General features: G+C 43.9%; 3 protein-coding genes across 6 annotated transcripts in view; 2 read left to right on the top strand and 1 right to left on the bottom strand.

Moving 5' to 3' along the window:
- The first annotated feature begins 2,407 nt into the window (after window positions 1-2,407).
- On the top strand, window positions 2,408-8,418 carry samsn1a (SAM domain, SH3 domain and nuclear localisation signals 1a). Its single transcript, XM_075473880.1, has 8 exons — window positions 2,408-2,570; window positions 3,507-3,587; window positions 3,782-3,910; window positions 4,341-4,458; window positions 4,553-4,704; window positions 4,837-5,058; window positions 5,242-5,389; window positions 7,623-8,418. The coding sequence occupies exons 1-8, from the start codon at window positions 2,514-2,516 to the stop codon at window positions 7,775-7,777; spliced, it is 1,062 nt and encodes a 353-aa protein (XP_075329995.1). The 5' UTR covers window positions 2,408-2,513; the 3' UTR covers window positions 7,778-8,418.
- Window positions 8,419-9,062: 644 nt separating this feature from the next.
- hspa13 (heat shock protein 70 family, member 13) lies at window positions 9,063-12,786 on the top strand. Its single transcript, XM_075473879.1, has 5 exons — window positions 9,063-9,240; window positions 9,334-9,674; window positions 10,004-10,217; window positions 10,349-10,516; window positions 10,795-12,786. The coding sequence occupies exons 1-5, from the start codon at window positions 9,216-9,218 to the stop codon at window positions 11,373-11,375; spliced, it is 1,329 nt and encodes a 442-aa protein (XP_075329994.1). The 5' UTR covers window positions 9,063-9,215; the 3' UTR covers window positions 11,376-12,786.
- Window positions 12,787-13,265: 479 nt separating this feature from the next.
- gdpd5b (glycerophosphodiester phosphodiesterase domain containing 5b) overlaps window positions 13,266-22,110 on the bottom strand; it is a 51,910-nt gene continuing 43,065 nt past the window's right edge. The window contains exons 10-18 of one of the 4 annotated variants that reach the window (XR_012770312.1): window positions 19,920-20,070; window positions 18,606-18,827; window positions 18,311-18,468; window positions 18,071-18,218; window positions 16,752-16,834; window positions 16,116-16,130; window positions 14,948-15,060; window positions 14,418-14,728; window positions 14,227-14,312 (exon numbers count right to left, since the gene is read on the bottom strand). Coding sequence is in view for 2 of the 4 variants with exons in the window: in XM_075473876.1 (XP_075329991.1) it covers window positions 14,227-14,312; window positions 14,948-15,060; window positions 16,116-16,130; window positions 16,752-16,834; window positions 18,071-18,218; window positions 18,311-18,468; window positions 18,606-18,827; window positions 19,920-20,070 (976 nt within the window). In the remaining 2 variants the exon portion in view is untranslated. Of the gene's footprint in view, window positions 14,313-14,417; window positions 14,729-14,947; window positions 15,061-16,115; window positions 16,131-16,751; window positions 16,835-18,070; window positions 18,219-18,310; window positions 18,469-18,605; window positions 18,828-19,919; window positions 20,071-22,110 lie in introns of all 4 variants that reach the window. The other 3 variants (XR_012770311.1, XM_075473876.1, XM_075473877.1) reach the window with 3 other exon arrangements.

Genomic DNA, 22,110 nt, shown 5'->3' with positions numbered 1-22,110 from the left:
CTTTAAAGCATCTGACATCTGACCAAAGGAGCCATTAAAGAAAGAGAGGCGCAAAAGGCACTGACAAATGTTTCACTTTTCCTCCTTCTCTATTTACACTCATGTCTTACAGTTTCTCCTTCAGGGCCATTTTCACTTACCTTTTTTTGTATGAACTACTGCATACTTTTCAGAAATGAACTGTTCGGCTGCAGTATCAGTTGCATTTTGAATTGATTTCTCTACTCAAACGTCACTTTTCGTTGGGATTCCTCCTCCCTGTTTTCTCTTTCAGTGTGCCCTCCACCAGGATCAATGAGCCCACCCTTGGGACCCCCCTATTTGGATGTCCCATACCCATGTAAGTCAGGTAGGAGGCTTTATCTTGGCAAATCCTCCACCCTCCCTGCTCAGGAGAACACAACTCCGGGCCGCTGTGCCGAAATGGTCAACTTACCCGGTGGAGCAACGCCCACTCACCAACAGCGCTGGAGCAACCCGGGTGAGAGTAGCCCCGCCTGGGGGACCATCCAGCACACTTGCCGCCGCCCGCTCACAGAGTACCGCGTGTACTCCCATGAATTCAGCACACCGCCTGGGAAGGAGTGGGACGGAAGGGAGCACCCGGAGATGACCCAGAGCGACAGTTTGAAACGGGACCATAAACCTCAAATTCCCCCAAATGTGCCCCGATCTGTCACTGAAGTGGATCTGTCAGAGCCAAACGTAAGTCTGTGCTGTCATAGAATTCATTCATCAACTCACTTTATTGTCACACCTGAATTTGGGACCAACCAGATGCCCACCTCGTGGTTCAGTGTGATTTATGCATCTACAGATCATAAACGCCCACAGCTGCCTTGGTGTTTTGCACGCTACTGCGGTCGAACAAGGAAAACATATATGTTTAGTGTTGAGATAGCAACACAAAGGATGCCCAACTGACATAACCACATTTTAATTTTACCTGAAATTTAAAAAGAAGTGAGGACTGTAGATTATATCTTGCGTTTAGTGATTAGTGATCACTCTCTGCTAATACCAAACAACAGTCCAGGCTGACGTGGGAGGGCATTGCTTCCGCAAGCGCTCCACATCTCTCATCTTCTGAGAGGTGACACGTGGATGCTGTGGCATATGTCACACAAAGCAGTCGTCAAAGCTTAATGTGATAGGGAGAAAACAGTCCAAGATGAAAAGGAATGATCTGGTGCAGAGATTACGAAATCCACTTGGAGCTGCAGTCCGACCGGTTCTTATTGATAAAGTTGTTGAGCAGGGCATAAAGCCTCCAAAGACTGTAGGCCAGAGCTATTCTAGAATACATCCGAGTTTCTCTAAAGCCCACTGTAACTAGCAAGTGGCTTTCTGACATGGGACAAACCTCCTTTTTCACTCACTCATTGAGATGAACAAATGACTCCCAAGGGAGACTGGAGCCTCTGAAGTCACAGATTAGAAACCTTAATCTGGATAGACAGGAGTTTATGGCTGATTGGAGGCAGTAGGATTAAGCAGCTTTTTTTTTTTTCCAGTAGAATTTCCTTTTGTGCAAGTGACCAAATGAAATCAGTCTCCATGTAAACACAGCAGCAAATCCCCGCACGTCGGCATCGGAGTGATTACTGGCAGTGACATGGGATCCAATTTAGGGTAAAAACGGACTCTCAGATTCACGCTGAAGAACATCACATTGCCAGAAGAAGCCGGGTGACGTTTTTTTTTTTTTGACTGGTAAAGAAAGCAAGCAATTGACTTTTTTATGCCTTCTCAAAAGGAAAATGAAATACATTTACTTCAATATTGAGAGCAGGGATCAACCGGAAAGAGTTTCGACACAACAAAGTTGCCACGTTCAGCTGTTCCTCTGTCATAAATCAGCACTTCCTCAAAAGTATTCACCCCACATTAAGAAACAAATAATTGCTGCAGCACCATTTACCATAACCAAGTTCCCCATTGATGATGAAGGGAAATTTTGAGGGTGAATGAATGACATTTTTTTATCACAGCTTTACATGTTTTCCAACTTATTTCCATTCCTGAAAACTAATCAAAACAGCTTGTCCTTTGAGGTTTTTCAGGCATGTGGAGTAATCACATTATAACCTACGTGACTTATTGTAGCGGTTATGTGACTGACTCATTCTGAGTGACATTACAGCCCAGCTCTGACAGATGTGACATAAGCTCATCTTCTCAGGTTCTCTCGGTTATCATCAAGAGCAAACACCGCGATTAGAAAAAAAAAAACTAAATATGATCGTTCCTAGAAGTGGTTTGTCAGTGTGTTTCAATGAGAAGGCCACAAAGTGCTCACTCAAGCGTTTGTATTTTTCCCTTTCGAAGCGATACTGCAATGACAGGCACCTTGTCGATTGCCTCACATCCTGTGTTTTGTAAGGAAGTGGGCCAGTCAACCCCTAGTTAGACAGTCTTTGCGTGAGTTAACACTTCAGTGTCAAGAGGAGTGGGGTGAAGAAGAGTAAAGAGCAGGGACCGAGATCAGAGCAGTAACCTCAAAAGAGCAGAAAATGTTGCACAGGGCCGCATCCAATGTGTCAGACAAGGCAAAGAGCAACAAGCCGAAGGTAGGTGAAACCCTGAAGACAGCCCAATATGCTGAGTGTGATATTATATTGGAAGACCATTTCGCCTTTGATGCTGAAAAAATGATAAACATGGGTGTTCTCAATATTATATATGCTCTCGGTGAACAAGACCGCATCGTGATTGATTTTCAAAGCGTGTTAAAGTCCACTTTTACAACAAAGACGTCTTATCTTGATTTGAGACAAAACAGAAGAAAAAAAGTCTTTTCCGGGAAACCTTTCACAATATAAAACAAGCAAAACGAGAATTGTTTAAGAAAGCGAATGCACACATACATACACAAAAAGCTGAATTAGAATGGCTCTGAAATGTATTGCATTCTGCTGCTCCTGTAATATGTGGCAGGGCAGCAGAAAGTGGGCCTGTAAATGAAAGTAGTCGCCGCTCAATCGGCAGAGGGCTGTCTAGGAGTATGCAGCCCATATTTAACCAGGATTTCCAGGGATTATTCATTTATATAATTATTTTTTCGTCCTTTGCTGAGGGGATGATGGGGGTTTGGGAGAGATTATGGTGACTTTTAGTTTTATGAAAAATGGGTGAGCCGCGGTCAAGCAACCGTGGGCGCTTGCCAGCAGTGCAGCGAGGGCATAGTATTTCTATGGGTGTATTTCTCTATTAGTTTAGATGTGCCACAGAGGTATATTTGTTCCTGCTGATGCTGAGTACTACAACATAGGTGGACAGACAGTCTTCATAGAGTACAATCTCTTTAAAAAAAAAAAAAAAAAACCTTTAGGAACAGTAGAAATTGATGCATGTACCTGCAGCTTGTGCTCGTCTTCATGGCTTTAATTAGAAAAAAACCCCTCAAAAACCCTTAAGAGTTGAAGAAAATTTTAGAAAGTCAAAGCTATTATGCTATGCCAGTTGTTCTGCACCTCACCTTTATGACAACCTTTTATCTGTTGCAGCGCTCCACAAGCTTTGGAAGGTTCGAGGGCCTCAGGCATCCCTCATCACAGGCCAAACCAGAGGAGAATGGAACAACTACGGTGTGTGGATGCATTTGGGTTAGGGGTTAGGGGTCATTTCCCCCTTTTTTTTTTGGTGCACAGTTGCAGTAAACAATAGCAGTTAATGATAAGTAACTAATAAAAAGGTTGTGTATGAAAAGAAATCCAAATGGTTTGGGCTTCATGTGCTGAAGTGGGAGCTCTGTTCTTAAGTGTCGCCGTTGTGTTCTCAGCTCAGGGAAGAATGTGACAGCCCCGACCCAAACAAATCAGCTGGGCTCGGAAAGAAGATGAAAGAGATTTCACTGACCATGCGACGAAAAATGGGCAAAAAACACGCCAAGGCTTTCTCAGAAGAGACAGTAAGTCATTTTCACTCAGCCTTCCTCATCAACTCCCTCCCGAGTCTTGTTCATCGATCGAACATTTGTGTTCGCAAGTAAACAAAAAGCCCCTTCGTACCTGTCGCTCAGCCACGTCAGCCCCGCTTACTGCAAACTTCTGCTGTTTTTCTCAAGAGTCTTATCACATATCATCTATTTTAAACCCACATCCTGAAATGTGACGTTGTTGCTGGCAATATTTAAATGACACAGGTCTGACCTGCACGGAAAAAAGCGTGGCGTCTTGCAGTTTTTTTTCTTTTACCGACACACAGATCGGTAGCCAAGATAACGTGTTTCAGAAGCGCTGGGACTTTTTCTCTGTTTTAGTCATCTTTTCATCTTACTTCCATTTGAGCTTGCCTGCAGTTGCCCTTCTGCTTCTCAGTTATAGCTGTTCTTCTTTCAGGGTGACGACACAGACAAAGACCCAGAAGCTGAGACAGAAAGTGGTCCGCCGGCCGAGAAAAATCCTTCCAAGACAAGCAACTCCTTGGAGAGTCTCTGCAGCGGCCAGAGCTCCTCTAGTGAGTGTCTGCACTCAAGTGCCCACGTGGCTTGATGCAATTAGGTCCCCGGCACTGTGTAACCCTACCGTTTGTGCTGCGTTTCTGGGTTCAGGTGGCGTGACCAGTGAGTCCAACGGCTCTGGTCAGAGGGACAGTCTGAGGCTGGAGGAGGACGGCTCCTACCAGGGCCAGTTTTGCGGCAGGGCTCGGGTCCACACAGATTTCGTTCCCAGTCCCTATGACACAGACTCCCTCAAACTGAAGGTAATTTGCAGGTGGAGTGTTGAGTTACAACAGAACTGTCTCACCTGAGAACAGCAGCACAAATACACGTTTCATCAGATGACACACTTTTAGAAAAAAGTTAATCAATTACTTGTATTCTTCTTTTTTGAGGTCGGTGACATCATCAACATCATCAGTAAGCCTCCAATGGGCATCTGGACGGGGATGCTCAACAACAAAGTGGGTAACTTCAAGTTCATCTATGTGGACGTTTTGGTGGAGAAAGAGGAAGAAGAAGAAGAAGAGGAACCTCCCAAGATCAGACAACAGAAGCTGTGCAAAAGACCTCGGCCTAAAACACTGTTGGAGTTACTGGAGCGCTTGAATCTGGAGGTGAGGACAGGATCCAGGCACCTGTGACCGCTCGTTCTATTTAGTGGGAAATCAAAGTCCCAAAACGTCTGTCGGGCTCCACTTCATGTGACTAAGTGTCAAATTTTAAGATGCCTGACGTCGCCCGTCTTTGAACCCACGCAGACACTTGATCAGACTGATGAATGTATAATTCTGTTTCAGGAGTACGCCTCCGCCCTGCTGCTGAATGGCTACCAGACGGTGGAGGACCTGCTGCACCTGCAGGAGAAACACCTGATCGAGCTGAACGTCAAAGATCCCGAACACAGACTCAGGCTGCTGGCTGCTGCTGAATGCCGCTACACAGAAGGTCAGGAGCATCCCAAGGAGTCCCTCATTTAACGTTAACCATCAGCAGTAAAAAAAAAAAAAAAAAGAAAAAAAAGAAAGTCAAAGACCTGGAATTAGTAACCTCAATAAATAGAAACATGGTTCAGCCTTTTTTTTTTTTTTTTTTAGATCTCTTGGAAAATAAGCTCTGACACCCTCATATGTAGGAAGCCCACTTTCCTCAGATCTGTCATTTGCGATAATGACTGGCTTACGCCTTCTTTCCACATATGTGTGTATCCGGATGCTGGTCAGCCAAAAGCCCATCTGATACTATGGGAATCCTGTAAACTCTTAAACTTTGGACAATCTTTTTCCATGCTTTTTTTTCTGGAGAGAACATAATGTTAGCTAGCCACAAACCCAGATAAGCAAAGTACCAAACAGGCCAACAAACCACTGGCCTGAAAGTCAAACTGATCACTACGTTTTGAGCTCACTTCAGTGAAAACTTCACAGTAGTTTTTCGGCAGCATTGCTATTGAAATGATAGGAAGCTCTGTAACGTACGGAATGAATGCATAGGGTTCTTTGAACAAATTTCACAAATATACCAGACAGATCAAGCTCCTTTAACTTACCTCCACCCATTTTTTATTTTTTTTCCCATGCACCACCTAAAATTGTTTGGGGAGACTGCAAAAAATGAGCCTTTCCTATTTCTTTGTGCAGTTTTAGTCCATCCAAAAAGAAAAGCGTTGTCTTGAAGTGAACACTGAGGGGCAAAGTCTGAATATTAGCTGGACTTTTGGTCCCGAATAAGCACGCATGAGGAAACAAGACGTTACTTTGGTCATGCTTTAGAACAGTATTCGTTGTTTTCATACGTTGTTTTCTCTCATAGCTGACTTCAGTTATCACCTCCCAGCCACTCACCATAAACAATACAAAACAAATGGGCTTAGACTCCATGACTCGTCACAGATTTATGGATTTTTGTTTCAAACCTGTTGGTTCTGTGTTCCTTCTGTGCCCAATCACGGCCTTTTAAAACAGAATATCAAACATCAGAAGCTACACCTGCTCATTGGCTTGACAATCCCAATTTAGCCTTGACCCAAATCACACCCCACTTCACGGCCGGTTTGACTCCAAATGGGAGCTTGATTCACAAAATGAACATCATGCTCTCTTGTGACTCTGGTGGTTAGAGCAATAAAGAAGAATATGTTCTTTAAGGTCATAAAACCAGTGAGAAGATTGGTCATTTCTTGGAGACTAATGAACTGACTTCTTTTTAAAAATGTAGAAGTCGCCCCCTGCTGACCATTAGGTAGAACGCAGGTTTAAGGTGCGAAGTAGTTTAACCACATTTAAATGCAACACCTGTGTCAGACAGTGCACCCTGACATGGGCCTATTAATCTCAAAGCCATGAACAACTTTGATAACTTTGATAAAGAACGGGCAACTTAAAGATCTTTAGTAAAATGTCATTCACAGGTGATGGAATTGTATGATTACAGGATTTTTGTCTTTGATCACTTGCCAATTCATTTCTGCAGGAGACTGAAAAGGTTTAAAAAGCAGGTGACAACAGAGACCTTTGTGTCACTCTGCATCCTGTGAGATCAGGAGTTTCCTGTTACTCAGATAGAAAGTGCTTAGCGGACCAGAAGGTGTTCCTGTAATCTGATGTCTTTAACCAGAAGACTGATTATCGCACAGCCTGCATGAAAACAAAACTACCCTCCAGCGTTTAAAAGGAAAAGCAGTCACTGATCCCTTTTGCGTGTCTGTTTCGAGCTGTACCCAGTGCAACTGGAGCAGATCTGGACAAAGCAAATCAAATGTCATCATCGCAGTCTCTCTGTTTGGGTGGCAGCGCAACTAAACAGATGGCAGCAGCTGCAGCTTGTTGACACTCATGAGAGGCCAGTAATTTAATCAAGCTGCCCTCCATTAGGTTAATGCATCGGTTAGGAGGATTAGCCGCTTCTGACAAATGAAAGAACAGTGGAATACTGTGACTGTTTGCGGTGGAAAATAAACGTATCTAAAAGAGGGTGACATACTGCTGGGTCATACCTGAACCTGATCATTTTGTATTTGGGTCATTTGCTCACGCTTTCAGCTCCTAAGACACTGCCTGGCTTGGCATCACTTTTGAAAGGAACGTCTAAAACTGAAATCAATCCACAGTGCTGTTGTCATCACAGCAGCAGATGAAATGAAATCTTAACTGACCAAATTCCATTTGATTTGTGGCTGCAGGTGACGATGCGAGGGACACAGAGGAGCACAAATCCACCCAGAATCTACAGGAAGAAGACAGCGACTGTCCCAGAGACTCGGGCTGCTTCATCCCATCCGAGTGCTCAGACAGCAAAGAGGACACAGAGCAAGTCACAGATGTGGCGGATTCGTGAAGCTCTCATTTGTCAGATGGATGAGATGACATTCAGAAATGCGTAGCAGCACATTTTTCCTTTGACTCTGGTGAAGTTTTTTTTTTTTTTTTTTTCAAAAAAAATCTCTGTCTTCTCAAGAAATGTTTTGTTTGCACCTCTTCTTCCACGTCCAGGTTCACCTAATGTAGCAGCTTTTTACAAGTGTGATTTGTACAGGAAGACAAGGCAACCAGTATTCCAAAATCATCTTATCCTTTTGTCGCATTATGATGGGAAAGGTTTTGAGTTCTGATCATGAGAGGGTATTTTAGTTGAAAATGCTGAAGAGGGAACATTTCATTGCTTAAGCCTCAGTTGTATTTATTGCACACCAAATCCTTTAATGTTTTTGCATACTGTCAAGCCTTTATTTATCACCGCTGCATTGTTTTTTTTTTTTTTACATTTTCCATCACATCCACTCACAGTTCGACTTCAAAAGAGCTAAATTTTTTTCTTTCCTACGCATGATTGGATACTGGTGAAGGGATGTTTTGGGACACTATCGTCTGGATTCTGGGCTACATCTTATACTGTACAGATTGACAAATGTGTGATCTCCTGAACACGAACTTCAATGACTGTGTGCAAGGGCGTAGGAATAAGTTTAACATGTTGGGGGGGGGGTGGGTCTTACGCCTTTGAGTGCGTGTGTATGTGTGCGTGTAAGCCTGTATGTGAATGTGAAAGCCAATATGTATCTGTTTTCACAACCTTTTGTACATAAAACTAATAAAATACAGTTAAATATCTGTATATTTTGTTTTTTTTCACCTGCCATGTCTACTAAATGAAAGCTGGATGACCGCTTAAATACCTATAAATTGTATATTATTGATAATATTGGTTTTGTGGTGTGACAGTCTATGTGCTATTGCAACATTTTATAGCAACTGGGACCATGGAAATACAGGAAAAAATATGTAATAAAAACGCAGAAAATAGGTATTTTTTAATTTATTTCCAACGTTTAGGGGACGACGGAAGTGTTGACGAGGACTTGTCAATAGTTCAGAAAAGCTACATACTTTTTCCCCACTCCACGTATCGAACGCGTGGTGTTGGAAAATTGCGTCATATATTTATATCAGCGCTACTGCGTTACCTCTCCCTGATTGGTTGAAAATTTAGGCTACGTCACAATGTTTTATTTTCCTTCGTCAGCCGCTATCGTTGATGGGATTTGTAGTAGAAAGCATAAATCGCTACTTCTCTTGATGTCATTGGTTGCAAAACTACACTACCCAGAATCCACACAGGGTCATGGAACGCTGACGTGTATTTCGTTGGCAGACTGAAAAATTCCTGTTCCACGTCACTCACTTGTCAAAGCCGGACATCGCTTTAAACGCAACTTGTACAATTTCAGCATTTTGTGAATTGTAAGCGGTAGGTGACTTCGCAACATTGTGCGACGATGGCCGGAGAAATGTCCATGATTGGTAAGTTTAAAGACTATTTTTCTATTTGGATGCTAACACAACAGCTAGCCGGTTTGGTCCATCTGTGGTACCCATGTTGTTTCGTTTGCGCAGGTTCGGTAATTCTGGCTCTGTTCCTGGCCGGTTATCTGGGCCAGCAGTACCTGCCGCCTCCCAAACCCAAAGTCATCGGCTTGGACTTGGGTACCACTTTCTGCTCCGTCGGTGTCTTCCATCCGGGCAGCGGGGAGGTGGAGGTGATCGCAGACGAGGAGGGGAGGAAGAGCATCCCCAGCGCCGTCTCTTTCACCACCACTTCGGTGCTGGCCGGACACGAAGCCGTGGACCTGGCCGACAGCAACCCTCAAAACACCATTTACGACGCCAAGAGGTTCATAGGGAAGATATTTGAGCCAGAGGTCCTGGAACAGGAGAGCGTTAGATACCCGTTTAAGGTGAGCCATGCTGCGCCTGATCATTGCAGGATGTTAGATTGGTGTGGTCCATTTTTGGGTCACTTTAGCAACCAGGTTAAGAATATAGTTACATTAGAGATTACAGCTTTCGGTCAGCCTTAATGTTCCTAATTTCTTAGCAATTTGGCAAAAAGAAAATCTCAAAATAATTTCCAGCCTCGGCTGCTTTAACCCTAAACTGTTGTAGAAAGTTTCCTTAGACACCTAAGCTTGCAAATCTTAAAAGCTCACCATTGTTCTGTTTGTAATGTAATGAAGCCTTTGTTTCCTCCACCCTCGTCATTGCCGTTTCTCGGCCCCTCCTTCAGGTGTCGAACAACAATGGAAGTGCAGAGTTTGTGATCTCAACCAACCGTACCTTCACTGTAAGTCCAGAGTTCATCGGCTCCAGGCTGCTGCTGAAGATGAGGAAGATGGCTGAGCGTCAGCTGGGTGTACCCATCCAGAAGGCCGTCATCTCCGTGCCGGCAGAATTCGACGAGAGGCAGAGGAACTACACTGTCAGAGCTGCTAACCTTGCAGGTCAGATTGCTTTGTCTCAGGAAAGCTACACACAACGCACCTGTTCCCCTCCCCCGAAAAAAAGTAATATTTTATACCCTTATTTTGGTGCTTAAATCGGTGCTCCAACTCCCTTTCTTGTGGTCTTGCAGGCTTGGAGATCCTGCGTGTGATCAACGAGCCCACAGCAGCCGCCATGGCCTACGGCCTGCACAAGGTGGACGTGTTCAACGTGCTGGTGGTGGACCTCGGGGGAGGGACGCTGGATGTGTCTCTGCTCAACAAACAGGGAGGCATGTTCCTCACCAGGGCAATGGCAGGTAAAGTGTTCCAAAGCTTTTGTGAGAAAACCTTTTTTTTCCTTTTTCAAGGGTTTGAAAAAGGACATACTCAAAAAAAATACCCACGTGTATAAGACATCTGATCCAGTGCACCTTTCTCTCATTAGAATGTGAAGCGGCCAGTAACCGCACCTTTGTACAGATCAGAAACCTGCTGTCACTTCCTGATTTAACATCTGAAAGGAAGCAGATTTAGTCTGTATAATCACCGCTGTGGGAAGTGATATGTCACGCTAAGTGAGGCCTATATTTTGCAGGAAACAACAAGCTGGGCGGTCAAGACTTCAGCCAGAGGTTGCTTCAGTTCACCACAGAGCAAGTCCGGCAGGAGTTTGGCGTCGCCCCCACCCTAAAGGAGGACATCCACCGTCTCCGACTGGCGGTGGAAGCGGCCAAGCTCAACCTCACCCTCCACCCCACTGCCGCAATCAGGGTGCTGCTGCACCTTCACACCCCCGACAGCTCAGAGTCGCCCGAAGGCTCCACACCCCCTCCGGTTCTCTTCCAGGCCGCCATCACTCGCAAGCTGTTCGAGGAGCTCAACGAGGACCTCTTCCAGAAGATTCTGGCCCCGGTCAAGACCGTTTTGTTTGAAGGCCACCTGGAGAAGGAGGACGTGGATGAGATAGTTCTGGTCGGAGGCTCCACCAGAATACCGCGGATCAGGAAACTGATCAGCGAGTACTTTGGCAAGGAGCCCAACACATCAGTAGACCCTGACCTGGCTGTGGTTACAGGCGTGGCCATTCAGGCCGGCATCATGGGCGGCTCCTGGCCGCTACAAGTGAGCGCCATAGAAATCCCCAACAGACACCTGCGCAAGACGAACTTTAGCTAAATCTCCCATCAGGATTTTTCGATTTTCCACAGATTCCCAACAGTGTCACACAGCTATTATACACTTCATTTAACATCTTCTGGCGGAGGAAAAACGCACAACACAAAACACCGTCAACCCGAATGTTTACAAGCACAACGGGGCGGTTGTTGGACTTTATTTTTTTTTTGGTGTTGTGAAAGGCGACGGTCACAAGAAGGAAAAAAAAGCACCAATTGCAACAAGGTTCCTGTGACAACGATAGCGCCCGCACACGTTCCTCTCAACATTTTGCAATTGCAGCAGAATTAACACGACTGGGTCGCGTCTGTCACGGATCTGCTGCTCTGTTGTCCTAGACTTTAATGCAAGTGTTAAATTCAGGGAATAGCCTCTCGTCTCAAAGACTGGCCCGTGCGTCTTCAGCTATTTATTTATTTATGTCGGTCGGTGTGTGTGTGTGTGTGTAGTCCTTTTCATTAAAGGCTGACGTACCGTGTGCTCGTGCCTTTTCAGAAAGCTGCTGAGTTGTTTGAAATGAACGCTTTAATCACGGGCCTTCATCCTGCTCCATGCTATGCTTTGCATTTAGTGAACTCTCTGGGACGTTGCTTGACCTCACGTTAAATATGTATACACGATGGGTCTAAAGCTCATCTGTTTGCCTCAGCAGTAAGGTGTTCTGTTGAGGTTCAGTCCCCGGCTAACAGATGAAGGAGCTCCGCAGAGCCTTAAGGTGCACACAGTGCTGTCGGTCTCTAATCATTGGCATCATCAGTAAAGTACTGAATTATAACTGGATTATTTGCCTCTCACTGTTGCACTTTGAGGACCTCTGCTTGTTGGCCAACTTTTTTTGTGCAATAGTGGATCCGTTTCCAAACGGCAATGACTTACACACATCATTGTGTGTAGTAGGACAGGCTGCTTTTTCACCTGTGATGACCTGCAGGTCAGTTTTGGCAGAAGGACCAAAGTGTTGCTCATCAGTGCCTTGTGTGTTTAATATGAACAAATGTTACCTTCACTTTAATGTTGTGTAATGGAAATTCGTGTCAAGTTTTCTTTGTTGTTTTCTTTCCAAAATCCCCTGCTGTTGTTGCACATCCATTGTGGACGTGGATCTCCGTCTGTATTCCAACCCAGAACTCTGCCTCTGATGGTGCGGCGAGTCTAAAATGCACCCACATTCCTATGACGAGCATCACAGCCTTTAATTTATTCGGCCAAATGCAGTTCAGTAACTGGCATCGTTCAACTGAGCCCTCTGCAGAGATACTGGAAGGATCATTTCGGTCCCCTGGATGAACTAGAATTTATTTTTTTCGTACTGCAAGTTTTCCACATTCTCAGACTGAAGACAAACTCAAAATGTTGAAGTTATTAAACTGTTCCGATCTGCTTTTCAGCTAATTAAAATTCCATTTCTCAACTTCTTCAGCATTCCTTCTTTTTGAAAAAGCAAGCTGCAGGAGGAGCACGTTGTGACCCCCAGATTCCTGCACAACGTACCTCACAAGCTCATCCCAGGTTGTGCTCGAGATCCTGCGGTTATTAACAGAACAATTCGCCGTCTGCTAAAGGTGACACTGAGAAAATCTGGTGCTGAGAAAAACTTGACAAATCTTTAGGATTAATTATTGAAACCTCGGGTCTTTCACGTTTTTACAGACATAGACACAATTTCATGATTGCTCTTGCAGTTCAGGAGTCCAAAGGAGAAAACCTCTAACGTGACTAACTGAGAAGGGAAAAGAACGGGCTCTCCAGCAAAAATGCACAGAACACGTGAATGGAAACCTCTGTAGCAGAAGATTTAATGTGGCCTGAGGCACAGAAATACCCAAACAGATAAACACAAAAGGCTGTTCACAACCTGTTGTGAAACCTTTAGCGTCTCATCTATTAGCTTTATTTTTCCCACATTGACCCCCCCCCCCCCACTTCATTTACACCAGCAAATATATACATGTTTGCCAACAGCTAAATGCCACTGAAAGGCCTGACTATTGCTGTTGTAACGACTGAACTGTCACATTGTTATTGTTGGCTCGAGCATCTCATACATTAATTCACCTTTTATATAAGACAACATACTCTGTATAGCACTGCATGCAAGGTGGGCATACATACCAAGCCTGGATACACACAATACACTGAAAACCTCTTAGAAAAAAGGAAACGATCAAAAAAAAAACAAAAACACATTCACTGTTAATAATAATAATTAAAAAAAAAAAAAAAGCATTTTCACCAGTTTCACTGTGAGCACAGCTCACACAAAGCCCAGAGGATTCTGCCATCTGCGTGCACTTATCAGAAGTATCAAAATATCTTACGTACACCATGTGGACATTTCACCAGGAGGAGACGGCAGGACGTCTGTAAACACTTTGATTTCTCTTTGAATATAAACATTAATGTTGTCCTCGTGCCACAATAAAAGCTGCTTTAAAAGCCTTCAGCTAAAACAACGTATCTGCTAAGAGGAGAGCGTTATTTGCAGCGTGTAAAATAATAAATTACTTCGGGAGTTCAGCTAAAAAATAAAGAATCTCTTAAAGAAGCAAACACTGCTGACTCAGAGGGGCCTCTTGCACATTTGGATGTGATGGGAGTAGAAGAATTCCATCAGTAAGAAGTGCTTGTTGTCCTGAGCTATATATATATATATATTATGTCTTTGAGGGGGGAGAAAAAAAACAACCCACAAATACTTATTTACAGAATGTACACAAAGTAACTGGGTGTTTCCAGCAGAAACAGTAGTCTGTCAGTTCATCAGTAGGCCGTAGGGAGAGAGGAGACCTAAGGAATGATGTGGTGTTTGTTTCCAGCTCACTGCAGCAGACTCACTCAGGCAGAGTGTAAATCACTGGTTGATGCCCTGATTGGTGTAGTAGTCGAAGCCGTTGTCCCCGTACAGCTCTTCTGCACTGCCAACTCCGTTCCCCACCTCTAGAGGGCGACAAATAATAAAAGATTTTAAAAAAGTCAGAGGGGAGCAACTCTTACACTTTTTAACCGAACCACTTTCATTACAAATAAAGAAAGAAAACCAACCTTTGCTCAGTACATGAACATACCTCTGGTCCCCAGCACAACAAGCTGTCTACACCCACAGGGGCATCTATAAGCTCTCCCACACAAGGTTGTCTCCACTGGAGGGATTGTGGGGGAGGATGAGTGTGTGAAGGGATGTAGGATGGATAGATGAAGAGGAAAAGTAGGCAGAGAGTTGGCAGGGCAACGAGGGATGCAGTGGAATAAAGGAAGAAGTCGCTGCTCGCGAGGGAGACGGAGGTGGTAGGATGGTCAGGAGGTGGTGCACATCACACAAAGGGTGGATGAGGGAGGCGGTTACTGGGGTTGACCTTTGACATGAAAGAGAGGAAGAGGAGGAGCGAACATTCATGGACACTCGGTTGCATGCTGGGATGGAGCGACATGCTTACGGCGTGCCTGAGATTTAATATTGTTTCATCTTCATAGTTTAAAGTGTGAGAATCAGGAGTGAAAAAAACAACAAAACACTTCAAAACAAAGGTTGAAGAACACGTGCATACCGTCGTCTCACTGCACGTGGGCCTTACCAGAGAAGATAAGTTTCTCCTTCATAACGTTGATGTCTCGACTGGACGTCCGGACCGCAGCGCTCAGCATGATCTGTTCAGGGTTGTAGCTGTGCATGCCGCTCATCCGATACCTGCGGGGGTCACATGCTTGGTTAGAAACCACAGCAAGGCACTGGGTCCCACTAAATATGCAGATCAGGGTCGGCTTTTGGTTTCCCTATCATTAATTCCCTGTTATCTTTCGGTAACTACTGAGTTGGGGTGCACACCTAGCTGTGTTATTTGATGAAAACACAAACTGTACTTCTTTGAGGGAACCTCGTCTCTAAGCTCAAACTAAGGGACTGATCAGGGACAGCTCTTAAAATGTAATAATATGAGCTTTTGTTTTGTTTTTTATAAGCCAAAGTTCTTCATGAAATATTGCCTAATTAAAAAACTGAAGCTTGAATAAATACCAATTATGTTTCCTGCACAAGGCTACAATAGTGTTGAGATTGCCCCTGAGCACAGAGTCAATTTTAGATGCACTCAAGATCAGTCTCCATAGTAAAGGCTAATGGTTGTATTTCCTGTTTGGGGAAACTGAGCCTTCCCCTTTAAGAAAAAAAAGCCTTTATTTTAATTAAATTACCTTCAGAACATCAGTCACAATGCACTGAGACTAACATGCTCAGGCAGTGGGACTGAGAAATTAAATGGATTTAGTTAATCAGCATCAATGAATGCCAATCCTGAGGCAACTCCCCCACCGGTGAATACAGGATCGTAGTTCATTTAGATCTTTTAGTTGTTGGACTTAATGGGATGGTGGAGAAATTTAACATCTTATTTGGTATTTTATGTTAAGTGAGGTGAATGTGTTCATTTTATTTTTACTAGAGAGTTAAAGACAAGAGGTCACCTTTAAGAAAAGAAGAAGAAAAAAAAAGACAGCTGGGCAGTACGTCGATTCAGGTGAGACAGAAGTGAGAAAGATGAGAATAAATCTAGAAAAATGGTAAAAATTGGAGGGAAATATCTGAACGAGATGGATCATATATTACTGAGAGGGGCAAATAAAGAGAAAGAATAAAAAGAAGAGAGAGAAGGCAGAGAATGCATTAAAAAAAAAGACGGGTTAAGAGAAACAGAAAGAGGGTGAAAGATGAGAAGACTTTGGGGTCAGAACAGGTGACCCAGTTACCTGATCGTGTGATAGCTGAGAGAAGATGCCAGAATGCAGCGGAAGAGGAGAAGAGCATGCACATCAGGCAGAGGAGAGAGGACGAGGGAGGAGCAGAAGGACAGAAAAAGGACAACAGAAGGCGGGAGAAAAGAGAGGTCAGTTTAGAAGCCAGCAGAAGCCTCAGCCAAGCGCAGCACACTTGTGCTGGACAGTGTAGAGGGAGAAAACAAACACACAGAAAAACATCCATCCCATAGATGGCCGGGGTGCCATCTGTCTCTGGAGTCATCGCCGAAACAAACAAACCATTCTTCAGGAGAGAAACAGAAGCACTGAAGGAGTGCAAAGGGTTTAGCCAAGAGAAAACATGTTGATGTACTTCTTTGTAAACGCTACTATGTGACAAAAAAAAAAAAACTATTAAAGGGGATCGAAGACAATAGAAACACTCCAGAACTCTCTGGAATAGCTTTCCACTTTCTGATGTTCACCTTCAGGGGTTATTGACAAAGAGTATTAAAAACAAGTCAGCAAAATCTGCTTGGGTGGGAGATCAAAAATACTGCAGGATGAAAGCAGATAAACATCAACTCCTGCATATACACTCACAACAACGACTGGACCACATCTAAATTGTTAGTTATCTGCACTTACTTCAGGAAGATGAATATTCCTATGACTACAGCAAAGGAGATGATGTCCGCAGTCACCCAGATCAGGCAGTATTCATTTGAGGTCTGAAAGCACACACATGCACATACGGTCACGATTCACCACAAGATGGAGCCATACGCATGAGAGCAAATCACTTCACGAAATCCCCCAAAACATCAAATCCGTTTTAAAATGATCAAAATTATCAAAAAAACATCCACCATACATCAATTAGCCCTTTGTTTAAAAAGAAGAGGGATATCGACTGCTTATTTGACTGATTAAATACAGACTTTCTGTCTTAATAACATGCAAATATTGAATTTGACATTGTGTGACAGTTTAAACTAACAGACAGCACTGCGGAAGCCATGGCTGTCTAAACTCTAACTGAACTATACAGTAGGGGGCCGGGGGTCCACAAGCTGTCATGCGGAGGTCCCGTATGGTGGGACAGAAGGGGGGGGGCTGCTCTGGCAAGCTGCACTTGTGAGGCAGGTGGAAAACAATATCAGGAGGCTCAGTGTGGGTGCTACCCATGTTGAGTGGTTTCAGAGGAAGACTGGCCCAGAAACCCAAGAGTCACGCACCACAGGATGCCAACGGGATGGCAATCATCTCTCTGCTATGCAGGATCTTAAAGATGGGCGTGGAAAATTAACTGGAGTCATTCTCAGTGTAGGGAATAAACACCCTGGGCTGATTTCACTTGAAAGCTCGACGTGTGTTTTTCTTTCGTTTCCTGCACGCCAAGAGAAATGTAGCTTTTCAGTCAGACAGGCACTGCAAGGTGCAAATTAAAAAAAAAGTTTCCTGTGTTGTCAATACACATCTGGTGTTTATTCCAAACCAAACCCAGACCAAAACACTTTGTGAATTCAGTAAGTCCTGCCTCCAATGACATTTGTTACACTGGTTAGGAGACCCGGTGTGTCCCGTGTCAGTGTGGCAGTGGAGTGAATAAAATTAGACTGGGTAAAACTGACACTTATTTTATTCTTATGGGTCATAGGAGTGCAAATAGCTTCAACCTAATTTCTGCAAACTGGCCCGAGCTAAACGAAGACTGATACATTTTCTAGAGGGACAATTGTCCAGAGAAGCAGTGTGTGGGGTTTCAGAGAGGCCAGAAACTCATAATATGTGTTAAAAGTACATAGTTTATTATTGCAAAAATATATATTCTTATGTTTACAAAGGGGAACAGCTCTATTTTGTCCCGGAAAGAGGTGTATAGATCCCTCATCCCAGTGATTTTTGGCTATGACGGTAATAAAGAAGCCATCTCACGAGTATTTGACCGGATCTCAAGTGCTTACCATGAGCCAGATGGGATAAGGCACCTTTCGGAGGATATGCGGGGCCTCCGAGGAGACTGAGGACACCCCACTGCACCAGAGCACGGAGTAAAGCCATGGTTCGTTGACAGTGTAGAGAGTGACATTGATCTGGGCTGTGGAGAAGTCTCTGAAAACAATAAGCAATCATTCAGGCCCTATACTGAATATAAAGCCATGTGTCAAGCTGACAGCGCATCAGATCTGTGTGTTTGACCTTACCTGATTTCACTTGTGCTGGCTTGATTGTATCTGAGCAGCAGCCTGCTGATGTTGGAGTGCTGCAGAGCTTGACGACTGAGTTTCATCAGAGAGGTCTGGATGAGAGCAGGTGCTGCTCGTCTCACCTGAGCCCTGTACTCATCGGGAGTCCACATCACCTTGACAGAGTAAATGAGGCGACGGTGTGAACAGTGATGGGGAACACTCAAAGCAATTTTAACACTTAAAGTTAGCATGGAACGAATAAACAGACATACTGAGGGAAAGACTAAACAATCCAGATCGATCTGATTACCAGGCTTTGAGGAACTCCAGATTGCTGCACTGCTTGCAGCGTATCGTTGATCCAGCTGTGGTGGCAGGGGTGCTGTGGAGGAGGTCTTTGCAACCTGAACACCACCGTGATGTTGTGATAGGAGGCCAGCTTTAGAAGCTGCTCCAGGCTGCACACACTCTGGTTGGCGATCAGATTCTTCTCCCGTGGTGAAAGGTTGTTCACTGTCCAGAAGGGGTCATCCTGAAACAAGCGGAGCAGAAAGGAGGTCACAGTTATATTGAACAGTCGTGTTATACAACTGATTGTTCAGGCTCCATTTGCAGTCTTTGCAAGGCTGCTAATATATGCATGGACTCTACATCATGACAATTGCTGTAAAAATAAGAATGAATCCAAGCGCTCTGCAGAGCATTTGGACAACGCCTACATGTAATAAAAATAGTAGCATGTTTTTCTTCATTTCCTTGACATCCATCCTCACTTCAGTGCTCCGACTCTCCTTGGAGACGAATACCGGATGCTTTTATTAATGTCTTCAACGATGGGCTTCATTTCACTTCGTAACAGAAAACACCTCACAGTTTTCATTTTATCTGGTAATAAGATAATATTTATTTAAAAAAAAAAAAAAAAAAAAAGAAAAAAAAAAATAGGCAAAGTCTAATTTTGAAGTCCAACATCATCTCCTGTGTGTGCACAGTCTGAGGAGGAGAGAGGAGAAAGTAATGAAGATTCGATCTAATAGCGACACAGCTCTCTGCGTCTCTGCTGTGTATAGTCTCATCTCATCATCATCATCATCCTCAGAGGAAAATACTTTAAAGGTGCTTTTGGAAACCAGCCCCAGCCAGTGTACACATTTATAATCTCATGGATTCAAAGAAATAAATGAGAAAATGCATTTGAGAGAAAGATATGTAGGATGCATGAGCATTAAAGTAAAACACTAAAAAGTAGCCCAAACAGATCTACTCATCTGAGTAGATCTACACACATGATCACATGGAGCCATGGGGGAAGTAGTAACTACAAAATGGTCTCTTTGCATGTTTGTACCAAGGTATTCATTTTATTTCAGTCTTCAAACAGTCCAAAACAATAAGAACTCAACTCTTGTTGTCCTTTCTGAATGCGTGATTTAGTGGATCTTATAATTCCCACGAAACCCAAATGCACCCTGACGGATCAATGAGTTGGGACACAATGTACTCATGACATAGTGGGCTGATGGCTTTTGTCTCTCTTCGCTGCGACGTGTCACAAGGTCAGTTAAAGCCACAAAGGCTTCGAAACAATTCTCACATTTAGTGCATATGAGTAACCTGGAGCTACCTTTAGGAACCACTTTCCTGCGTTGAGCTGCTGCAGATCTGTCCAGTTGAAATATGAGGCTTCATCCATCTGTCTGTCTGGAAAAACCTTTTCCACATCCGTGGTCCTCTGCAGGGTTCGGTCGTGCATCAGGAAAGGCACACCGTCAACACTAGTGATCAGGAAGAGAAAGAGCAGCATACATCTGATTATACAGCAGAATCCCCCTTCTTTTATTTCCTGTGGTGTGTCACTTATTCATTCAAGTTGAGGATTTGTTGATACTCAAAAAGGACAAGAGGAACACCAAAAATAATATTATTTGGAACTCAGGTAGACAAGCTCTAAAAATGAATATAGACATGAGCAGTAGAGGCAGAAAGTGAGACCATGCCAAAGGAGAAGAGAATGCTGCCGCTTGATTGATTTAATACTAACTGGTCTCCTCACACGAGGTTACACTGGCACGTCTTCCTGTACCTCAGCATGTTATCCAGCTCAAACAGTAGCTCACAATCTAATGAATAACATACAGCGTGAACATTAAAACATTTTCAGTTAATTACTATTTATTAAGTGGATACTGAAATAGGCTTGATCAAACCAGGCACACACGTTCCTTACCGGATGTACATTTATTTGTTTATTGTACATGTGGGTGCAAATACAGTCATGTGAAAGAAAGTACAGCCTCTTTGACTTCACAGGTCTTATGTAACAGCAAAGCATTGTGTGAGAAAAGTGAGAAAGATTCATGAAAACATTCACAACAGTTTCCAGGATCTTCCCAGAACCGGATGTCCCAGCATGTCCAATGCAATGCTCAAAGAAACCGCATAGAAATACCCAAGACCTACCCCCACATCTTAGACTCGCCAGTCCAGGTGTCAGTTAGCAAGTTACAAAAAGTGAATGTTTATGACAGTAAAAATAGAATAAATCTGAAAAAGTGTGGTTTGTTTAGAAGAGCTTCCAGGAGAAAGCCTCTTCTTTCTAAAAAGAACATGGTAGCACAGCTTAGGTTTGCACATTTGAATCTGAACAAACCACAAAGAACATTGTTCTGTGTTAATGCACAACACCTTGTTTGGTGAAAATGGAACACAGCATATTGACACAAAAACCTCATACCAACTGTGAAGCACGGCGGTGGAGGGGTGATGCTTTGGGCTTATTTGCTGCCACATGACCTGGGAACCTTACAGTCATTGAGTCCACCATGAACTCATGAAATGCTGTAAAATAGCTGTAAGAGAGCTGCGCAAAGTGTCTACAGACCTCAATAAACTGAATAAACAACTTTGTAAAAAGAGTGGGACCAAGTTCCTCCACAACAATGTGAACATCATGAGGAAAATAATTACACAATGTGATTACTGCTAAAAGGGGTCAAGGGATGTGGTAATGCTCTCACACATACACACACACACACACACACACACACACACACTGTGTGATATGTTGTGTTCATCTGAGGTTATATTTACCTTATCTTAAAACCTGGACCAGATAATTTTTTATTGTGTCCTGATATGAAAAAACCTTAAAAGTGAAACAGGGTGTACTTTCTTTTTCACATATGTGTGTGTGTGTGTGTGTGTGTGTGTCTCTGGTGTCCAGCAGGAGTGCAGACTGTCTGTCGCTCTGGTTGTCATCAAATCTAATTACTCGGGACTGTCAGGAGACTCACCTGTCAGCGGTCTGCTGCAATCACACACCTGTTGCACCATGAGCACACAACGCACACACAACCCCACACGCGCAAACTGAGCCAAGAAGATGGTTGCAAATAAAGGAAAAGGCGTGAACACGTTTAATCAAAATGCAAGAGCGCATCGGCAAAAATCTGAAATGCATTACAGACGCACCACAAAAAAAACCTGCAACAGTAAAGCCCCATACACACACGTCGCTGCTATTTACTCGCTACTCGCTCACTCGCCACTCGCTTGGGTGCTTTTGCTGACTTGGCGTGTAGAAGTTGGGTGGCCACTGTTTGGAGAACACTAGGGGAACGTCACCTGTCAATAATCTGTATTCTGCATTTTAATTGGCTACTCGCTTTTACTCGCGTCGCTCGAAGTTGAAATATGTTCATCTCGGAATCCGCCCACATCGCATCGCTTGTACTCTCCTCGCCTACTCGCCTCCTCGCCTCGCGTGAACACATAGACATTCTATTGACTTCACTCGCTGAGCGAGTAAATAGCAG

This window comes from Odontesthes bonariensis, chromosome 9, assembly GCF_027942865.1.
Source record: "Odontesthes bonariensis isolate fOdoBon6 chromosome 9, fOdoBon6.hap1, whole genome shotgun sequence".
In the NCBI taxonomy this organism is placed as follows: Eukaryota; Metazoa; Chordata; class Actinopteri; order Atheriniformes; family Atherinopsidae; genus Odontesthes; species Odontesthes bonariensis.
This window is presented reverse-complemented; position numbering and strand designations above follow the sequence as displayed.